The 20,617-nt window shown below is 47.6% G+C and overlaps 1 protein-coding gene across 4 annotated transcripts in view; it reads right to left on the bottom strand.

The window, feature by feature from the left end:
* UBE3C (ubiquitin protein ligase E3C) overlaps positions 1 to 20,617 on the bottom strand; it is a 1,218,167-nt gene that overhangs the window by 742,626 nt on the left and 454,924 nt on the right. For all 4 annotated transcript variants that reach the window (XM_086941492.1, XM_086941495.1, XM_086941493.1 and 1 more), the window contains one exon: positions 2,854 to 3,041. In XM_086941492.1, coding sequence (XP_086797618.1) covers positions 2,854 to 3,041 — 188 coding nt within the window. The remainder of the gene's footprint in view (positions 1 to 2,853; positions 3,042 to 20,617) is intronic.

Raw genomic sequence — 20,617 nt, 5'->3', positions numbered from 1 at the left:
TTAGATCCTTTTTCCCATATTGCTCGTGTAGTCTCTAAGTTTCTTAGTTGCTCTGTGGGCCCCAGAGCCTCTGTTGACCCGAAATCATTTGATAGAGGGGGTTCTCATGCCTCAAGAGAATTAAAACAGACCCTCAAGCGACCTCTAGGAATGTTTCTCTGGTGGTACAATGTTGACGTAATTATAAAATTTGAAGCGAGAAGGCGTTAAAATTAGATTAGGCATGTAGCCTGGGATAAATTGCTTGATCCTGGTTGTTTAAATAACAGTGCCAAGTTTTGGGGCACCACCAACCTGCCATTCTTTATACAGGCTGATGCTCCCTCCCTAGCACATCATATTGAAGCAGAACGTTGGTCTCCCACTTTGAGGGTGTGTACAACAGGGGGACAAAATTTGGTGAACTGTGAGGCAGTACAGTCTCTTGAGGGGGTATCCCCTCTCGTATTTACTTTGGCTTAAGTAAAGAAGGGAATTTGGGCTTATCTAAAAACTAGGCGCCAGGACCCAATCGAATCCCTCCAGATCTACGCCCAAGCGATATATAGACATAACCCCCTAAATGACTCTGAAGGAGGGCCCCCCTCCTCCTGGGCTTCCGCAGTTATAGTCCAGGTTATAAGAGATAGTCCATCTCCCTGCTCGATTCTGTTGTTAATGTCCTAGTAAAGGGTCTTGTTGGATAGACAAATAGCTTGGCCCAGACAACATAATTTACTATCTGACCTCCACTACGTTTTTAGACCGGGAAGATCAACTATAGACCAGTGTTTGAATCTCTATCTAGTTTTAAATCAATACATCGTGGCCCGAAAAGGATCAATCCAGTTGGCCTTCATGGATCTAACCTCAGCCTTTGACTGGGTTAATCGTGACAAAGTTTGGAGAATTATCTTGCACACTGGAGATGACAAAGGATATAGTGTACTTTTTGAGGGACCTCCATGTCCACACTGTGCCATCAGTCAGATACACTTTCGATTCACACTGTACAAATAGCTTTAGAACTACGTGGGGTGTTAGGCAGGGACGTACCATGGCTCCCTATCTATTTACTTAATATGTAAAAAACCTTGAAGAAGTATTGGTGGAAGGGGTACAGATTGCCCACATGTAAAATGCCAGCCCCTGCATGTCCTGCTTTATTTGGATGACGCCGTACTCCAGGCCAAAACGGCTTGTGAGTTGCAAGCCCTTATAATGCATTTGTGGGCTTCACAAAAGAGTTTGATCTTAGCACCAACATCAGGAAGTCTTGTGTGATAGTTATCAAAAAACATTAAGACACAAACCTTTAAGATTGGCGCGCGGACCCTTATGCGGATTAAAACCTTCTCGTACCTGGGTGTCTTGTTCGATGCAAACTTAGGGTGGAGTCCATTGCTTAGTGGGACGTTGTCCAATTTTGATGGACAAACGCAGCAGTCTGGAATATTCTTTCCAGATTGGATAGGAAGCAGATTAGTGCACTGATACAAGTTTAACATGCCAAAATTCTCTCTAAAGCGACCTTTGGGACCGTTATTTAGGGCTATGTCAAGCATGATTCCCAGCAGGTGGCAGAAAAGAAATGTCTAAATGCCTCCTCTGTATCCTCCAGTGTACCCCCTTCTATGCAGTGCATGAAGAGTTGGCGGCAAGTTACATCACCAATGTTATATCTCTCTACCGCCTCGTGTGATGGGTCGACATATGGACTAAGGGAGCACAACTAAATAGAATGGTATTACAGGACTGTCTAAGCCATGATTATGCCTTGCAAATTCCATGGCTCAAGTATTTCAAAACTACGTTAACGAGCATAGGAAGGGGGGATCTATTTGCTTGCCCAGAAAAGATTGTTAAAGAAGATCATGATTGGGTGAGAGACAGCTTTTTAAGACACAGATTACTTGAGAGAGAGACTGTGGACCTCGTAAAGGTGTCAGCCCATGGTTATGTGTAATTGAAAACCAACCAGTCCAAAGAACCCGATCTCATTGTTGTCACCTCTAGTCACGCTCGATTTTTGTTGACCAGATATAGGCTAAATTTGTTGTCAGAGTTACCTGCATACCCTTGGGGCTGGCAGGCGAACTCTTTTCTAGTACCCTGCGGCTGCGAACTGGTGTCTCCGTAGGATGCAATGCATTTTACTCTATTTTGTCAATTCTATGAGATTCCGAGGAAGGCTTATTTAATCTCATTTTAAGTCGCGGAATTTTAAACAAGCACAACCTGCTATTTTCTTTTTACAAATGCTCTCCCTGGACATTGTTTTTAATGTTGCTATTTTTCTAACTTGGGCTGTGATTTAGGAATGCAATGAGGGATTGATTGATGTGTTGCACAGCTGTTGAATTATTGGTCACATATGTATTTTAATGTATTTAGCCATGTTTATGGTTTTTATCTTAATGAGTATGTAATATGTTCTTTTTTATCATAACCGAATAAAGCTTTACTGATGATGATGGGAACATAATCAACACATGTGTCACATATGGACCCTTCTCCTCCTTATCCCTCCTGGGATAGTTTAGATATAAGACTTGTAAATCAAGCTAGACCTTAACTTGGAATCCCAAGTTTGATCCCATGGTTGATAAAAGGAGTGTCTTTAAATTTGATAACGCTAACATCTGTTATAATACATCATTGTATAAACAACTACATTAAAAAACGATTTCAAATTATTCTCATAAACATATATGAAAAGTAAAAGAATGAAGAGGTGGTGAAATTATTTCTGAAGTTGGTGAGGGAGTATCCCAGTATCAGGAGGCGAGAAAAATGGGAATTTCAAAATCATTTAACTAGAGACTTTATCAACTATATAAATGTTTCTCAATAAATTCATGATTTTTCACTTGCCTTACTCTTGGCACCATCATTCGGTGTTGCACCATTAGTGTATGGCAAATTGATGCCATCAATGTGAAGACTTCTTCACTGGCACAGTCCCTCCAGACCATGTTAAGCAAGTTGTTAGTCTGCTGCTTTGTGTCCAGTTTCTTGAGGCACTCTTCTGTGATGTACTGAATGGATATTTTCCCATCACCCTGCAAATTCAATTGAATGCAAATTATTTGTAAGCAGCAGAGGACTGGGGAAAGCAAGCATTATGACTAAGTGGAAGGGAGGAGCAGTTAAAAAAAGATTATCTAGTGACAGAAAGGAGCAGCTACCACACTTCTGCTCGGTGAAGTTTTCGTACAGAATACAGTATTGTTTCGTAGAGAGGAGCCACTTCTCTGCATGTGATGGATCTACAACAATCGGAGTACAATACACTTGTCTACAAAAAATGATGTTACTTGGAATAACCTCAGAGGACAAGGACTATTCTGTAATCCTAGTTCTCTTTCTTTCATTAGAATCTCCTTTACATAATAAGCTGTATTGTCCCCGCCCAGGATTTAGATCACTGAGAACCTACTTTTTAAAAGTATATCTGAAATATCTTTCTACAAAAATGTTAATTTCAAAAACAAAAAAATGAAGTCTATCTATATATTGAATTGGCCAAATTGAATTTACTTTCTTAATAAAGAGGACTATTCTAACTTCAAAATGACAGTACAGAAAATCAGTGACTAGAAAAATTATTTTGCAAACCTTTTTTTGAAGGAAAACACAAGGACAACAGGAACAATGCAGCTAGATAGTGTGCAGCATTTAAAGGGTGTCAATTTCCCACTGCTCTTTTCACGTAGCATACATCACCAAGTATTTCATCATCCTCTATCAGTGGAAGTTTTGTCTGGCTCCCTTAAACCAGTGTCGTGGAACACCAATATCTGACTTTTCATTTTCCTTTTCCTAATTGGAAACTTTTCCAGTCTGGCTTCTCTTTTCAGAAAAAAGGAATATGCTACTTACCAGTATGCATCTGTTCTTGGCATGTAGGGCCGCTAACATTCATATTTTGTGCATAGATCGCCGCCTAGTGTTGGGTCCGGATGATTGCACCTTGTTGTCCTGGAAGAGTCTTTGAAGTATCACGAGATAGGTGGCTCCTCCCCTGGACTACAGTGCGCATAGGCATCATCTCCATCCTCAGATTGTTTTTCGCCATTGTGGCAGAGATGCAGTCCAATACAATACTTGATGACCATGCTTACAAATAATTCTGACTGCTACAGCTGCAACAGGCACCGGGGAGGATGGGCGGGCGATATGAATGTTAGCGGCCCTACATGCCAAGAACAGATGCATACTGGTAAGTAGCATATTCCGTTTGAGGCATGTGTGCCGCTAAATTCATATCTTGTGCATAGAATAAATAGCAGTTTCTCCCTTAGCGGTGGTTGCCCGAGCCAGCTGCAGCAGCCTGAAAGAGGGACTTTAGAACAGCCTGTCCTACAGCAGCTTGCTGCTTGGAATGTTCATCAACACAGTAGTGTTTGGTGAATGTATGTATGTTATTACATGTGGCTGCTCTACATATGTCCTCTAAAGGGATGTTACCCAGGAAAGCCATGGATGCCCATAGTTTGCGTGTTGAATGCGCTCTTGGGGGGACTGTTAGTGTGCGTTTAGCCTTCTGATAACAAATCTGAATACACTTAACAATCCATCTGGCTATACCTGATTTGGAAATGGGTTTGCCCTTGTGCTGTGGTGAAAAAGCAACAAAGAGTTGTTTAGTCTTCCTGAAATCCCTCGTCCTGTTGATATAGTACAGGAGAGCTCGTTTGACGTCTAATGTGTGCAGTGATCTTTCTGCCACGGAGTCTGGATTAGGGAAGAAAACTGGCAGCTCAATAGTTTGATTAATGTGGAACTGAGAAACTACCCTGGGCATGAATTTAGGGTTGGTGCGTAGTACCACCCTATTTGCGTGAACCTGTATAAAAGGTTCTTGAATGGTTAGGGCTTGCAGCTCGCTAACCCGTCTCAGCGACGTGATCGCTACTAAGAAAGCAACCTTCCAAGTTAGGAACTGTATCTCACAAGAGTGGAGAGGTTTGAAAGGAGGTCCCATCAGTCTGGTCAAAACTATATTAAGATTCCAGACCGGAGAAGGTGGTCTTCTGGGTGGAATGACTCGTTTCAGTCCCTCCATAAAAGCCTTTATGGCTGGCACACTGAACAGAGAAAGGTGTTGCCTGTTCTGTATGAAAGCCGCTACCGCCGCCAAATGAATACGTATAGAACTGTATGCCAGATTGCATCTGTATAAATGTAACAGGTAACAAATAATGTTCTGTGTTGATGCATCCAGCGGGTTTATGTCATGGTTGGAACAGTAAATGACAAAACGTTTCCATTTGGCAGCATAGCAGGCCCTAGTGGTAGGCCGTCTTGCCTCCTTGATGATGTCCATACAATCAGGAGGCAGATTCAGATACCCAAATTCTATGACTTCAGGAGCCATATCGCAAGGTTTAACTGTTGCGGATCTGGGTGCTGAACTTCGCCATGGCTCTGAGTGAGAAGACTGGGTGTAAGACGCAGTCTTTGATGAGGCACCACGGAAAGTTCTAGGAACGTGGTGTACCATGCTTGCCTCGCCCACGTTGGAGCAACCAGGATGAGAGTCATCGAGTGCTGTCTGAGTTTCCGTGCCACCAGAGGTATGAGCGGGGCTGGCGGAAAAGCGTACGCAAATCTGCCTGACGAGTTCATCCATATCGCATTGCCCTGAGACCGCGGGTGTGGGAACCTGGCGGCGAAGTTTGGGCATTTTGCGTTCTCGTTTGTGGCGAACAGGTCGATTTCTGGATGTCCCCACTGCCTGAAGTACGGTTGCAGCACCGAAGGATGAATCTCCCACTCGTGCACCTGATGGCTGTGCCTGCTGAGCAGATCCGCCATCTGGTTGTCCTGGTCCGGGAGGTGCTCCGCCATGAGGAAAATGTTCCTCTGAATGGCCCACTTCCACATGCTCTGTGCCAAGTGTGACAACTGTGGAGAGTGAGTACCTCCCTGCTTCTGAATGTAATACATGGCCTTCATGTTGTCCGTCCGGATCAACACGACCTTGTTGCACAGATGTATCTTGAAAGCCTTCAGTGCCATGAAGATTGCCATCAATTCCAGCAGATTGATGTGCATCTTCTTCTGTTGATCCGACCATAGTCCCTGCACTGTGTAATGAAGGAGATGCGCCCCCCACCCCAGGAGGGATGCGTCCGTTGTGAGCACTATTTGTGGTACAGGTTCTTGGAACGGTCGTCCCCTGCAAAGGTTGCGTGGATTCCACCAATGCAGAGAGTTGTACGCACGACCGGTCACCAACACTAGGTCTTTCAATTGTCCTTGAGCCTGATTCCACTGTCGTGCTAAACACTCTTGGAGCGGACGCATGTGCAGTCTCGCGTGCGGGACTATGAATATGCAGGAGGCCATCATGCCTATCAACTGCAGAAACACTCGCGCCTGTAGTGAGTGTTGGGTCTGAATTTGCGAATCAGCATTTGCATGCTGTCGATTCGCACTGAGTTTGGCTGGGCTGTAGCTGTCACAGTGTCCAACGTCGCTCCCAAGTACTGCTGTACTTGAGCGGGTTGAAGATGCGACTTGGGATAGTTCAGAGAAAATCCCAAACTGTGCAGAAGATGAATAGTGCGGGACACGTGGCTGGTGCACTGCTGGGCCGACTTCGCCTGCACAAGCCAGTCGTCCAGATAAGGGTAGACATGATTGTGTTGTCTCCGAAGGTGTGCCGCCACTGTCACCAAGCACTTGGTGAACACTCTGGGAGCAGTGGTCACTCCAAAGGGTAGTACCTTGAACTGGTAATGCTTGTTCTGTATAGTGAACCTGAGGTATTTCCGGTGTGCCTGATGTATGGATATATGGAAATATGCATCCTTCAGATCCAGAGTTGCCAGGAAATCCCCCTGACTGAGCAATGGCAGGACCTGCTGCAGAGTCAGCATGTGGAAATGTTCTGAAAGGATGTATAGGTTCAAGGGTCTCAGATCCAGAATGGGTCTGAGAGATCCGTCCTTCTTTGGGACTAAGAAATAGAGAGAGTACACCCCTGTTCCGTGCTCCTCTGGAGGCACCAGTTCTATGGCCCCTTTTTGCAGCATGCTGGCCACTTCTTGCTGTAATAAGTGTAAGTGCTCTGCGGACATAGGATGGTGTCTTGGTGGTATGTCGGGTGGAGTGGACGTCAGTTCTAAACAATACCCGTACTGGATAAGTTGTCTCACCCACCGGTCTGTGGTAATGCCTTCCCAGACTGGCAGGAACTGCTGGAGTCGTCCCCCGACCGGTGTTACATGGTCCGGGGACAGTGACAAGACGTCACTGTTTGGTATTTGCTGAGGACCTGGTGTTATTATTTCCACGTCCTATGTCTTTGATGCTGTTACCACGGTATCCACCTCTATTGTTTTTGTTAAAGGTGGTCTGTGCACCACCTTTATTGTATTGTGTTTGCTGAGATGTTTGCCCTCTTGACGGCCCTCTACTACCTGAGCGACGAAAAGAACCCCCTCTGTTGAGACTGCAAGGCCCCCATAGACTTAGCCGTCTCGGTGTCTTTCTTGATCTTTTCAAGAATTGTGTCAACGTCAGGCCCAAACAAGAAATCTGGGTTAACGGGGTGATTGAGCAAACTTGTTTGTATTTCTGGCTTAAATCCTGAAATTCGTAACCATGCCTGCCTACTTAGCATTACACTAGTGTTAATGGCCCTGGCTGCAGTGTCTGCTGAATCTAGTGCACACTTGATAGAAGCGTTTGATATCAGTTTCCCTTCCTGAATCAACATGTCCGCCCCCTCTCTATATTCATCAGGCAAGTGTTGTAACAATTGCTCTAGTGTATCATAGTGAGCCCTATCGTATCTAGCCAGTAGAGCCTGTGTATTGGCTATTCTCCAAATATTCGCCGCCTGTGCAGCAACCCACTTCCCAGAGGCTTCTAATACTTTAGATTCTTTGTCTGGGGGAGGAGCATCACCACTTGTTTGTGAGTTCGCCCTCTTCCGGGCATTGGAGACCACCAAAGAGTCCAATGGCAATTGACCCCTTATATACGTAGGGTCCACAGGAGCAGGCCTGTATTTCTTCTCAATACGTGGGTTCACCACCGTTGCTCTGGTGGTGTCCTTGAAAATGTCATTGGCGTGCTTAAGGACACCCTTCAGCATCGGCAGCGTCTTCACTGATCTGTCCGACGTAGAGAAGGTATCAAACAGAAAGTCCTCCTCAACCGGATCTGCATGCATGACCACATTGTGGTTCAACGCTGCCCTTTCAATCAGAGCGTTGAACGCCGCAGTATCCTCTGCAGGGGCTGTCTTTACATAGTAAGACTGTGTGTCCGCCGTGCCTTGATCGTCGAGCACATCCTGCGAGTCATCCTGATTAGATTCATCAGGATAGTTGAATTGCTCGTCATTCTGGTCATCCCCCCACCATCCTCAGTGCGTGTGGGGGAATGTGGAAAGGCTTGTCCATACGGCCTTAAGGACTCGAAAAGAAATGGAGAGGAAGCAGAGTCTCTTTTCCTTTTAAGTGGAATTTGATAGGATTCCATTGGCTTCTCCGACAAGATCTTCCGTTTGAAAAGGGTGAGTCTTCCGGTTGCAGAGTCAATGTACAACTTCTTTGAGCTTTCAGAAGAAGGTGGAGTGGAACCGACGCCTTCAGGAGTGGCGGTTGGTCCCTTAAGTTTTGACATTATTTTACCAGGGTCGGTTTAGGTCTTGCAGTCGGAGGCAGTCCAAAAACTATAGGTGGAGGCCCGATGGCTGTTTGACTTTTTTCACGGCCATCACCAACTTCGAGCCAGGCGTTGCGCTGGGATTCCCAAAATGGCAGCGGCTTGATGCGTCACGTTCCACGCGGCCATTTTGTGCTTGTCTTCGAGAACCTTCACCAGCATCAACTTGTATGCATTCGGACTGAGGGGCGGCTGCGACTCAAGTCCGTCTTCAGTGTCCACGCCCCTAGGGCAGCCTTAGATGACGTCGCACCTTCTCTGTTGGCCTTCTTGGATGCACCGATCTTCTGGTTGGCACCCTTTTGTGACCCCGAAGGAGCAATGACACTCCGAGCCTTCTTATGATCTGATGGAACGAGGCTTTGCGAAACGAATACTGGTTTGACCAGTTTCGGTTTCGATTTGTCTTTAGTCAGTTTAGTTTTCGTTTTCGAAGGCGTACCCACCGAAGGCTCTGAAAAATTCTTAGCCGGACCAGGTTGCGGGGCTGTAGAATGAGTATAAAGATCTTGGCTAAGGCCTTTTGGCGATGCTTCGACCTGAGCCTTTGACAAGACAGTGTCACTTTCGACCCCCGAAGGTTCGGTTGGGTCTTGCTCATCGCTGGAGCCGCCATCTGCGGCTCCAATAGTCATACCGTCGTCTCTTACCTCGACGGCTTCATCGTCTTCGATGTTCTCATCGTCTACCTCTTCTCCGTAGTAAGATTCTTGACAGGAGGCCGGGTCGGAGAAGTGCTCCGGTTCCTCCTCGTGGACGCTCTCGTCGTCCCCAGCCTCGAAGATATCCTCCACATCCGACGCTCCCCGCGCCGGTAGTCTCGCCTCACGTCGAAGAGCGAGCGCCTCTTCCGACCTGAATTTCGAACAGGCCAAGCAACTCTCCTCGTCGTGGTCTGGAGACAGACATCTGTTGCACACAGGGTGCACGTCAGAGAGGGTACTTCGCGTTACAGACTGGGCAACGTTTAAACGGGGCCTGGAATTCCATCGTCGATGTCAATCTTCGATCGGGCCTAAAAAGCTGGGAGCACACGTGCTCAAGTATCCGGGAAACCGGATAAGTTAACTCAGAACCGAACGAAGTACAATACCGACGCTTAAAGAGGCCTTTTGGCCTGAAGAAAACACGTTTTTCCTATAGGTTCCGAACGAGAGTCACGGAACACATTCGAACCCAATGGCGGAAAAAAACAATCTGAGGATGGAGATGATGCCCATGCGCACTGTAGTCCAGGGGAGGAGCCACCTATCTTGTGATACTTCAAAGACTCTTCCAGGACAACAAGGTGCAATCATCCGGACCCAAAACTAGGCGGCGATCTATGCACAAGATATGAATTTAGCGGCCCACATGCCTCGAACATATATCTGTTCAATCATGAGTGGTACTGAGGGTTAGTAGGATCAAATCCATGTCAGAATATCAAGATAACCATTGACTATGTAATAGTTTACATTCAGATGTTCTGCATGCAAACTTATTTTATGTAGATATTCTCAGAATGGATCTGATCCTTCTGGACCTAGACTCCCATGAGCCATTCTTTTTTCCTGCTTCACCCAGAGTACATTATGCATAAGAAACAAGTGACTGATTTGACTGCCTGAAGTTTTGTGTCTCAAGAAACACCAAGAGATCTTTTCACGTCCAAAGTAGTTAGGCCGCTATGCTTGGGTATGGATAGAATAAACCAAAAATTGATGATGCAAAAAGAGAAACTGTTGTACATTTTACTTATTGTTGCAAAACAATAAAGCATAAATGGATACAAATTGGCAAATGACAGGTAAAAGAATGGTGAAGTATAATATACATCATACATTAGGACATAGATGCGTGAAACCTAAGCAAATACTCTCTTTACCTCAGCCAATAAAGAGAGCCAGGAAACAAATGCACTTACTGGCCGAAATGATTGAAAAACAATATTGAAACTGCAAGAGACTAAAATGACTGAGAAATGCTGCATTTATTTTTTTTAAACAAATTTTAATGTATAAATATTTTTTAATAAAATTCAGACAAAAGGAATCGAGCTACACTCTAGGACTCAAACAGCTACCAAGCACATCCTGCAGTGGAAGAACACCGTTGGATAGGAGAAAGAATACAACTAATACAACCCAATCACTGTTACCAGAAGGGAATAACCGTAAGCTGAAAAGATAATAAATAAAGTATGCATGGCATGCCTCACAGATTGTGAAAACAATGCTCATAAATGTAAGTACTAGTTTGCGTGGAAAACCAAAACCACTTAATGTTAAAAAGAAGCATACATTTTAACCATCAACTTAGTTTTGTTAAACACTGTAAAAGACTAAACAGCAGATAAAACCTGTAACTCACGTACACTTCTGGCAGCAGTAATTGCAAGCAGAAACACCACCTTCAAAGCAATAAATATGAGCTTTATTGAGGCGTCAGCGTCAATAAAGTTACATTCCAAAGAAGGTACAGGAGACCCATAATAAGGGAATTTCCTTTTTAAAATCTCCATAATATTCTATATTTATGACATATTAATGAAAACTAGGTGAGGTGACTTGCATTATGCTGTATCAGCTTACAAGGGACTTAACTAGAACCATGCTTTTTCACAGTATTTTAGAAGTAACATTTCAGAGCTAATCTTGTAGCCCTCAATCATAGGACATTCAGGTGGCAGATGACTCAGGTGCTAAGCATCCTTGCATGGAAAGACCACTCATATGCGGTACCCAACCATTAAGGGAAGCAATAAGCATCACTACCTCTTTTTGAGATAGGTGTTCTAATGGAAACCCCTGCCCCAAAATAGTAAGCGGTCACAGAGATGTGGGCTCACAAAGACTAATGTTTGCTACGAGCACAATCATTGAAAAGGTGGTAGCGACAAGGCAGGAACATTATAGTGCATAAGCTTCAAGCGTGGTAATCCCAGGCTAAAGGAGTCAGATAGACTTTGAGACCAATTGTATTCTGTTAGCTATGTTATAGCGACAGAGAATAACTCTTAAAGACAGAAAGAGGTATCAGAAGCATAGCATTGTGGCTCAGATGTGAATGTGAAGAGGATTCCAATGCTGTTCCTCCCTTTATTTATTTTAAATACGTAATTTACAGCATGTTTAAATACTATTTAATAATCACTGTTCGATTGATAGATTGTTGGCATCAATACATACACACCCACACAAATGCCTACACACATGCCTACACACACACACACTTTCACTGAAAAAACACTAAGGTTAGAGTGAAGTTATAGTTCAGTGAAAATGTCAGTTTGAACGTAGTATTTTAAAATAAAAGAAACATTGGTATTTACCAGTTATAGGTAACTGAAGTAATTATAACTGCCAACACGCCATGCAGTGTTGTCATCAATAATGTCATTTCAGATGTCGTGAGTGATGTCACAGAACATGTCATGAGTGATATAATGAACAAGTTACTTACCTTCAGTAACGCATTATCTGGTAGAGACTCTATCTAGCTGCAGATTCCTTACCTTTGAATTTCCCAGGCATCAGGCAGGATCCAGAAACTTTTGCTGAGCAATACCCCTTGCGCACACCGTCCGGTGGCTCCATTCGGCTCCGTGTGACCTAGGCGGCGTTGTTAGCGGCGGTTATGATGTCCTGGTACCTTTATAGGCGCCACCGAGGTGCGCGGACGTCAACACTTTTATTTTTTTCCACACCAGAAGCGCAGACCCACGAAGTAACTGACGTAGTCGTGTGCAAAACTAGGGTCCTGAAAGGGGGAGTAACCTTAGCCCTACAACATTAGTCCACAAGGTGGGGAGGCATGGGTGGGACTGTAAGGAATCTACTGCTAGAGAGAGTCTCTACTAGATAATGCGTTACCGAAGGTAATTAACATTTTCATCTGATAGAGACTTCTAGCAGCAGATTCCTTACCTATGAATTAGATACCCATGCCATACCATCCCATCGGTGGGTTGTGGACCAATACCTTAAACTAGGAAGTCCTGCAGAAATGAACGAGCAAAATGCCCGTTCCTGCGGACCTAACTATCCAGGCAGTAGTGTTTCACAAATGTGTGCAAAGATGCCCACGTTGTTGCCTGACAGATGTCCAGGACTGGCACACCCAGAGTCAAGGCCGTAGCCGCAGCCTTTGCCCTGGTGGAATGGGCCCGTAATACCTCAGGGGGCTGCTTCTTTATTTATGCAATTTTATATAGCGCGAACTTTACCCGAAGGTGTCAGAGCGCTTTACATAGGACCCAGTTTCAAACATAAGGACTGACGGTACAAAAAGAATTTGCAAATTTTTGACTTACATAAGAACCAGTTGAAAACATACGGACTTAGGATTACATGCGTTATAAAAAGGTACAAACAGAAAAAAATTGCAAATGTACAAGAGATAAAGTCACACAAGGAGGAGATACAAATGGATATACTCTAGGCATATATTAGTGAAATCTCTATCTACTTAGGGAGGGGATACACATGGATATACTCTAAGAGTCACATAGGAATGGTAGAGAGCAGAGCGGACTCCTGCATAAACTAGTGATTAGAGTTATCTCTATATACATAGGGAAGGAGTAAGACTGGATATACTCTAAGAGTCACATAGGAATGGAAGAGAGCACAACGGTCTACTGCATATACTAGTGATTAGAGTTATCTCTATATACATAGGGAGGGGATACACCTGGATATACTCTAAGAGTCACATAGCAATGGAAGAGAGCACAACGGTCTTCTGCATATACTAGTGATTAGAGTTATCTCTATATACATAGGGAGGGGGTACACATGGATATACTCTAAAAGTCACATCTCCTGCATATACTAGTGATTAGAGTTATCTCTATATACATAGGGAGGGGATACACATGGATATACTCTAAAAGTCACATCTACTGCATATACTAGTGATTAGAGTTATCTCTATATACATAGGGAGGGGATAAGACTGGATATACAGTCACATCACCAAGGAAGGGATAGAGAAGGGCAGGAAAGTGAGACAAGCCAGAGAGGGAAGCAGATAGTAACAAGTAGGCATCAGGAGAGACAATAGAGAGGTCACTAGGACAGAGAGGGGGAGGTCAGAGATCGCTAAAAAGGCGGTGGAGAAAGGTAGAAGAAGAAGTGAGTCATAAAAAGAAAATGGCGGGGAACACAGAGGTCCAGGTCTGAAAGTCCAGGAAGAGTGCTGCAAGTCCGGGGGGAGAAAGGCAGTCCACAGCAACGGTTGGGTGTTTACCCTCGTGTGTTAATTATGTCCTTGCTGCAGAGAGAGAAAATCCCTTTAGGTTTGTCCCTGGAAGCGCGTGGTCCGCTGCTCACCTCTGTCCCGATGGTGCTGTACACCCCCAGGTATTCAGGGTCGGCTCCGTCGCGGCTGCCCTGCCTACCTGCCGATCCCGAGCTCGAATCTGGGCCCCCGGCACTGCATACTGCGTCGGAACACCCGGCGCCTGCAGTGAGATGGGAGCGGGATGCGGGCGAAGGCGCTAGGCGGAGGGGCGGAGCAACCGGCGGGGGTCTGCCTCGGCTCCCGGTCCACGCTCTGCTCCGGCACGGCTCCTGGCCACGGGAGAGCATTCTCCACGACACCTGAACCAGAGAGTGTGGGGCACTTGCAGGGCTGGGCTGCTCCGATCGTTGCTGGTGCCGTGGGAGCGGTGAAAATCTGCAGTGCGGGGGAGAAGGCGGCGGCATACAAAATGTCTGCTATGTGCCCTGACAAAATTCTTTGTCAGGGCACATAGCAGATCCTGATGCAGAGAACGACCCAGCGAGAGATGGCCCTTTTCTGCACTGCTCTTCCCTTCTTAGCTCCCATATACCCCACAAAGAGCTGGTCATCCACCCGGAACTCTTCTGCACGGTCAAGGTAGAACGACAATTAACTTTTTGGGTCCAGTCGGTGGGACGCTCCTCCTCTTTATAGGGATGCGGTGGAGCAAAGAAGGTGGGCAACGCGATGGATTGACCCAGATGGAATGGGGAAAAACCTTTGGTAAAACAAGCATTTGCAATGCAATAGGTCTCGCAGCATTAAAGTTTGAGTTATTGGCATTGTATATGACAATGTGTTGCATTACATTTTAGCAAAGTCTGTATTGGTGTATAAAGATGATTTGCAAGATGATAGCTGTTGCAACATATTAAGCAATGTTGGCAATAATATTAGATTATAATAATATTGTAAGTTACTTATAAGCATTTTGGTAGCGCATAGTGATGTTGTGGTGCCCCTGAGTGATGCTGTGGTGATAGGATAGATAGTGAGTGCGATAGATCGATAGAGGGAGGGCGAAAGATAGATAGAGGGAGGAGGGCAAACGATAGATAGAGGGAGGGCAAAAGAGAGATAGAGGGAGGGCGAGAGAGAGATAGAGGGAGGGCGAGAGAGAGATAGAGGGAGGGCGAGAGATAGAGGGAGGGCGAGAGGGAGGGAGGGCGAGAGAGAGAGAGGGAGGGCGAGAGAGAGAGAGGGAGGGAGGGCGAGAGAGAGATAGAGGGAGGGCGAGAGAGAGAGAGAGAGAGGGAGGGCCAGAGAGAGATAGAGGGAGGGCGAGAGAGAGATAGAGGGAGGGCGAGAGAGAGAGAGAGAGAGAGAGAGAGGGAGGGCGAGAGAGAGATAGAGGGAGGGCGAAAGAGAGATAGAGGGAGGGCGAGAGAGAGAGAGAGAGAGAGGGAGGGCGAGAGAGAGAGAGGGAGGGTGAGAGAGAGAGAGAGGGAGGGCGAGAGAGAGATAGAGGGAGGGCGAAAGAGAGATAGAGGGAGGGAGAGAGAGAGATAGAGGGAGGGCAAGAGAGATAGAGGGAGGGCGAGAGAGATAGAGGGTGTGCGAGGGATGGAGTGTGGGCGAGGGATGGAGTGTGGGTGAGGGATGGAGTGTGGGCGAGGGATGGAGTGTGGGCGAGGAATGGAGTGTGGGGCAAGGGATGGAGTGTGGGGCAAGGGATGGAGTGTGGGGCAAGGGATGGAGTGTGGGGCAAGGGATGGAGTGTGGGGCAAGGGATGGAGTGTGGGGCAAGGGATGGAGTGTGGGGCAAGAGATGGAGTGTGGGGCAAGGGATGGAGTGTGGGGCAAGGGATGGAGTGTGGGGCAAGGGATGGAGTGTGGGGCGAGGGATGGAGTGTGGGGCAAGGGATGGAGTGTGGGGCAAGGGATGGAGTGTGGGGCGAGGGATGGAGTGTGGGGCGAGGGATGGAGTGTGGGGCGAAACTGTCCCATTGTCCGGGTGCTCGAGGCGAGTTTGGGGATAGGGAGCAAGATTCTGCCCTGCCAGAGAAGACGGCGCCTGACTCTGACCGAGGTTGTCCCGGCCTCGGACTGAGATCGACCGGTGTACTGAGGCCCCCCTGTTGACAGCCTCTCCACACTGAGCAGGTGCGTGGCCAGTTTCGTTTGTTTTCGTTACTCGTGCGTGTGTATTTTAATAATGCCAATGAAAAGACACAATTGTAGCTGCTGGGGCAACACATCTAAATTAGAGAAAATGGATTTAGTGGTTGGCCCATTAGCTATTATGAATCATATAACAGTCTGTTACATAAAACAAATTGCACATTTCCTGTAAGCAAATCTGGCAAATGTGTTTTTTTTTTACAGTTGGTGCAATCAATTTTATGGAACACTGAAAAACATAAACGAATAAGAAAATGTTGTTTTTAATCGGCTCTGGGCTTCTGATGGCAATGGGTTTATGACGCGCATGAGGCGCTGGGGGCGGCGGGAAGCATCAATGAGATATAATAAAAGACTATAATTTCACAAACCTCGTAAGTTGAAACACCACGTATGAAAAATTAGATAGATTTAAAGTAGCATAATTCTTTCAGACTCGCTGTTACAAGCACAAGAACCAGGAATGATCCGGTGTAATTATGGGTTACAAACTTGTAACTGTGGGACCAGAAATGGGCAGGAGACGTGTTTTAGTGACTCTGGCTTTTAATTGCTCATACAGTGCATCTGTACAGGTTTTTCGAACTGAGGACCTCCGGGGTGATCTGCTTCTCTCCCGGTGCTGTTTCTTACGGGTTCCCTCTTCTTTCCTCCGGACCGGGCTCCGCCGCTCAGGGGGATCTGGAGGCTCCGTGCTGGCCGCCCACGCCGATGCCGAAGGGGAGAAAGGAAAAGAGAGGCCAGTATCAGTATAGAGCCACAGATATGCTGGTGGAAACCCAGGGTTGGGGTAGTGAGGGGAAGACGTAGGACAGTGCTCTTGCTCTCGCTAGTTTAACTTCAAGGAGGAGGGCGAGTGCTCGTGCTTTCCCCCCTTGGGACGTCCCTCAGGTTCCTCCCTCCCCTGTCTGCAAGCCGTCGGGCTTTCTCCGTGAACCACCCCAGGAATCATTTACGTACCTCCGTGAGCCGTACCCCTCCTGGCGTACGGCTGGGCGACGCGTGGTGTTGGCCTCCAGGCGTTCCCCGTTCTTCCTCTGGTTTCTCGACGTCTCCTTCCTCCTGCCGGGCTCGGTCCGACCTGCTCTCGGAGATCAGCTCCCAGGTCCACTCTTGATCCGTCGGCTCTCCTTCAGAGCGAGGGGTCTCGTCGATCCTCCTGATGCTGTCGCTCCGCTTGTCCTCACTCTCTCCGCTTCCTCCTCGCCTCCGCTCCTCTTCTCCGCTTTCTCGTCCTTCTTCTCTCCGCTCCTCCACGCTGCTTCCCGCCACTCCGCTCTTCTCCACTCTGACCGCTCCTCCGGTGTATAGACACACCTGGGGTTGGGCGTTCTCCTCTTTTATCCACCTGGGAGACTCCTCCTCTTCTACACCTCCGGGCTGGTTAAAGGGCCATACGTCCTCCTCGTCACAACTGTAGGAGTCGGGGCTGTACCACTCCGAATACTGCGTGGGCTGTGGAAAGAAGAGGGGGGGGTCACATTGGGTCAGTTCGCTCCCTGCGGCGGTGTTCCCCAGGGGGACCCCGTTACACACCTCCCTCCCTGGACGCTTCCGCTCGGGAAGCGGATGACGTGACAAAAAGTCAGCCCCAACGTTGTCCACACCACGCTTGTGACACACTCTGAAGTTGTACGGCTGCAACGCCAGGAACCACCTCATGACCCTGGCATTAGAGGACTTGTTCCGTGCCATCCAAGTCAGGGGCGCATGGTCAGTATAGAGCGAGAAGGGCCGGCCCTCGAGGTAGTAGGCCAATTTATCCACGGCCCAACGGATAGCCAGGCACTCCTTCTCAACCGTAGCATACTTTAGTTCCCGCGGGAACAGTTTCCGACTGACGAAAAGGATTGGGTGGTCCAATCCGTCCCGGCCTTCCTGGGACAACACCGCGCCGATCCCGAACTCGGACGCGTCCGTGTGCAAGGCGAAGGGACGCGTATAATCCGGGGAATTGAGGACGGGGGTGGAAGTGATCCTCTTCTTCAACTCGTTGAAAGAGTCCAGCATGGCCACCGTGGGTTTGGCCAGTGTGGCCTGCTTGACAGAGGTCTGCAGGGCATCCGTGAGGGGGGCGGCCACCTGAGCAAAGTTCGGTATAAACCTTCGATAGTACCCTATCAGCCCCAAAAACGCCCTTAGTTCTTTTTTTGTGGTGGGAAATGGTGCCTCCGAAATGGCTCTGACTTTCTCCGTTTGCGGCTCGATCATGCCGTGTCCCAGGACGTACCCCAGGTACTTCACTTTGTGAAAGGCTAGCCGTGATTTTCTTGTGTTAATCTTCAGTCCCGCCTGGTTCAGGGTATCTAACACTTGCGACAAGTGTCTCAGATGGGTCTTCCAGTCGGGGCTGAACACCACAATGTCGTCCAGGTAAGCTGAGGTGAAGGACGACAGACCGTGTGGTACGTTATTCATAAGTCTCTGAAATGTGGCGGGGGCTCCGTGAAGGCCAAACGGTAGCACCGTGAACTCATAATGGCCCTCGGCGGTTGAAAAGGCTGTTTTATGCCGGTCCTCCTCCCTCAGCGGTACCTGCCAGTACCCTTTTGTGAGGTCTATCGTGCTTATGTACTGCGCATCTCCCAGTTTCTCTATGAGTTCGTCAATGCGAGGGATAGGATATGCATCGAACTTCGAGATGGCGTTTAGGGCCCTAAAGTCCATGCAGAATCTGCGTGATCCGTCAGGTTTGGGTATGAGAACGATTGGACTTGACCAATTGCTGTGTGATGGGCGTATAACGCCTAGTTGTACCAGGTCAGTTACCTCGCGGTGTATGTCTTGTCTTCTGGCTTCGGGGATCCGGTAAGGCCGTATTTTGACGGTCTTCCCTGGTTCGGTGTCTATGCGGTGTTCTGCCATCGTGGTTTTCCCCGGGAGGTCTGAAAACACCTGTTCCTGTTTCAGCAGGACGTCCAGCAGCTCTTGTTTTTCCTCCTGTCTCAAATCTTCGTTGATCACTAGCAGGGGAATCGTGGAGAGGCAAGGGTTTTTATCCGACTCAGCAAGGTGGACCGGGGGAGGGGGTTTCCCTAGCCACTTCTTTAGCAGGTTTATGTGGTAGACTTGCTTTTTTCTGGCGTTCACTTGTAGCCGGTAACTGGTCTTACCGATCTTCTCCACGACTTGGTATGGACCACTCCACTCCGCTTTAAATTTTTGGGTGGAGGAGGGCAACAACACTAGTGCCCAATCTCCGTTTTCCAGGCTCCTCCATTTCTTTCCTTTATCATAAAGGATCTTCTGTTTGTTCTGATGTTTCTCGAGATTGGCGAACGCCAGGTCCCTTAGTTTCCCTAGCTTGGAACGCAGGTTTCGAGCGTATTCCAGTGTGTTTGCGGTTTCCTCTGGGGTCTCGTTTTCCCACGCCTCCTTGGTCATGTCCAGTAGTGATCTGGGCTTTCTCCCGTATAGCATCTCAAAGGCCGAGACCCCTAAACTGCTTTGGGTTTGCCCTCGGATGACATATAAAGCAATGGGAAGCACCTGGTCCCATTCGTTACTGTTGACTTCCAGCATTTTTCTTAAGGTGGTTTTTAGGGTGCGGTTGTATCTCTCTACTAATCCGTCAGTTTGCGGGTGGTATACAGCGGTCCTTATCTGGTGTATGTGAAGCACTTTACAGACGTCCCCCATGAGGCGTGACACGAAAGGGGTCCCTTGGTCGGTTAGTATTTCCTTAGGGAAACCGACCCGGGTGAATAGCTCAAGCATCTTGTCCGCCACGTTCTTGGAGGTGGTGGACGTGAGGGGAAATGCCTCCGGGAATCGGGTGGCATAGTCGACGATGACTAGGACATAAGAATACCCCTTCTTGGTTTTTGGGAGAGGTCCAATTATGTCCATACCAATTCGTTCAAAGGGAACTCCGATAATGGGGAGGGGTTGTAATGGCACCGCAGGGGGCCTTGTCATGTTTCTGGTTTGGCAAACGTCACACTCCTTGCAGTAAGTCAAAGCGTCTTTGTATATCCCGGGCCAGTAAAAACACTTCAGCAGGTTCTGGGTGGTTTTCTCTGCTCCCGTGTGACCGGCCACTAAATGAGAATGCGAAAAGAACAGGACCTGTTCTCGGAATGAGACTGGGACCAACAACTGCTCGGGGTCCTCCTTTCCCCCTTGACGGTACAACAGTCCGTTTTTGATATACAGTCTCGGATAACGCCGGGGGTCCTCGTCTTGGGTGTGATGTGCCTTCTCCCAGGCGTTGATCAAGGAGGAGTCATTGGCCTGGGCGAATTGGAAACTGCGGTCCAATGTCCAGGGATCCGATGAAGCTAATGCCGTCACCGCTTCTGAGGGTCTCCTAGTTACCAGTGTCTTCTTCGTCTGGGCCATACTCCGCTTGAACATGGACAAAAAGGCCGGGTTGTCCGTTCCGATGATCAGATCTTCAGGGAGCGTAGATAATACCCCGACCCGAACCCTTACCGTTGGTCCTTCCTGGGGTTCTAGGGGCAAAAGAGCGACGGGATAGGGTTTTACATCCCTGTGGACACATCGGATGTATACTTGTTCCTTGGGTATGAGCTGGTGTGGCCTTACGTGGTGTGCCTGAACT

The sequence above is a fragment of the Lissotriton vulgaris genome, chromosome 10 (genome assembly GCF_964263255.1).
Source record: "Lissotriton vulgaris chromosome 10, aLisVul1.2, whole genome shotgun sequence".
NCBI classification, from domain to species: domain Eukaryota; kingdom Metazoa; phylum Chordata; class Amphibia; order Caudata; family Salamandridae; genus Lissotriton; species Lissotriton vulgaris.
This window is presented reverse-complemented; position numbering and strand designations above follow the sequence as displayed.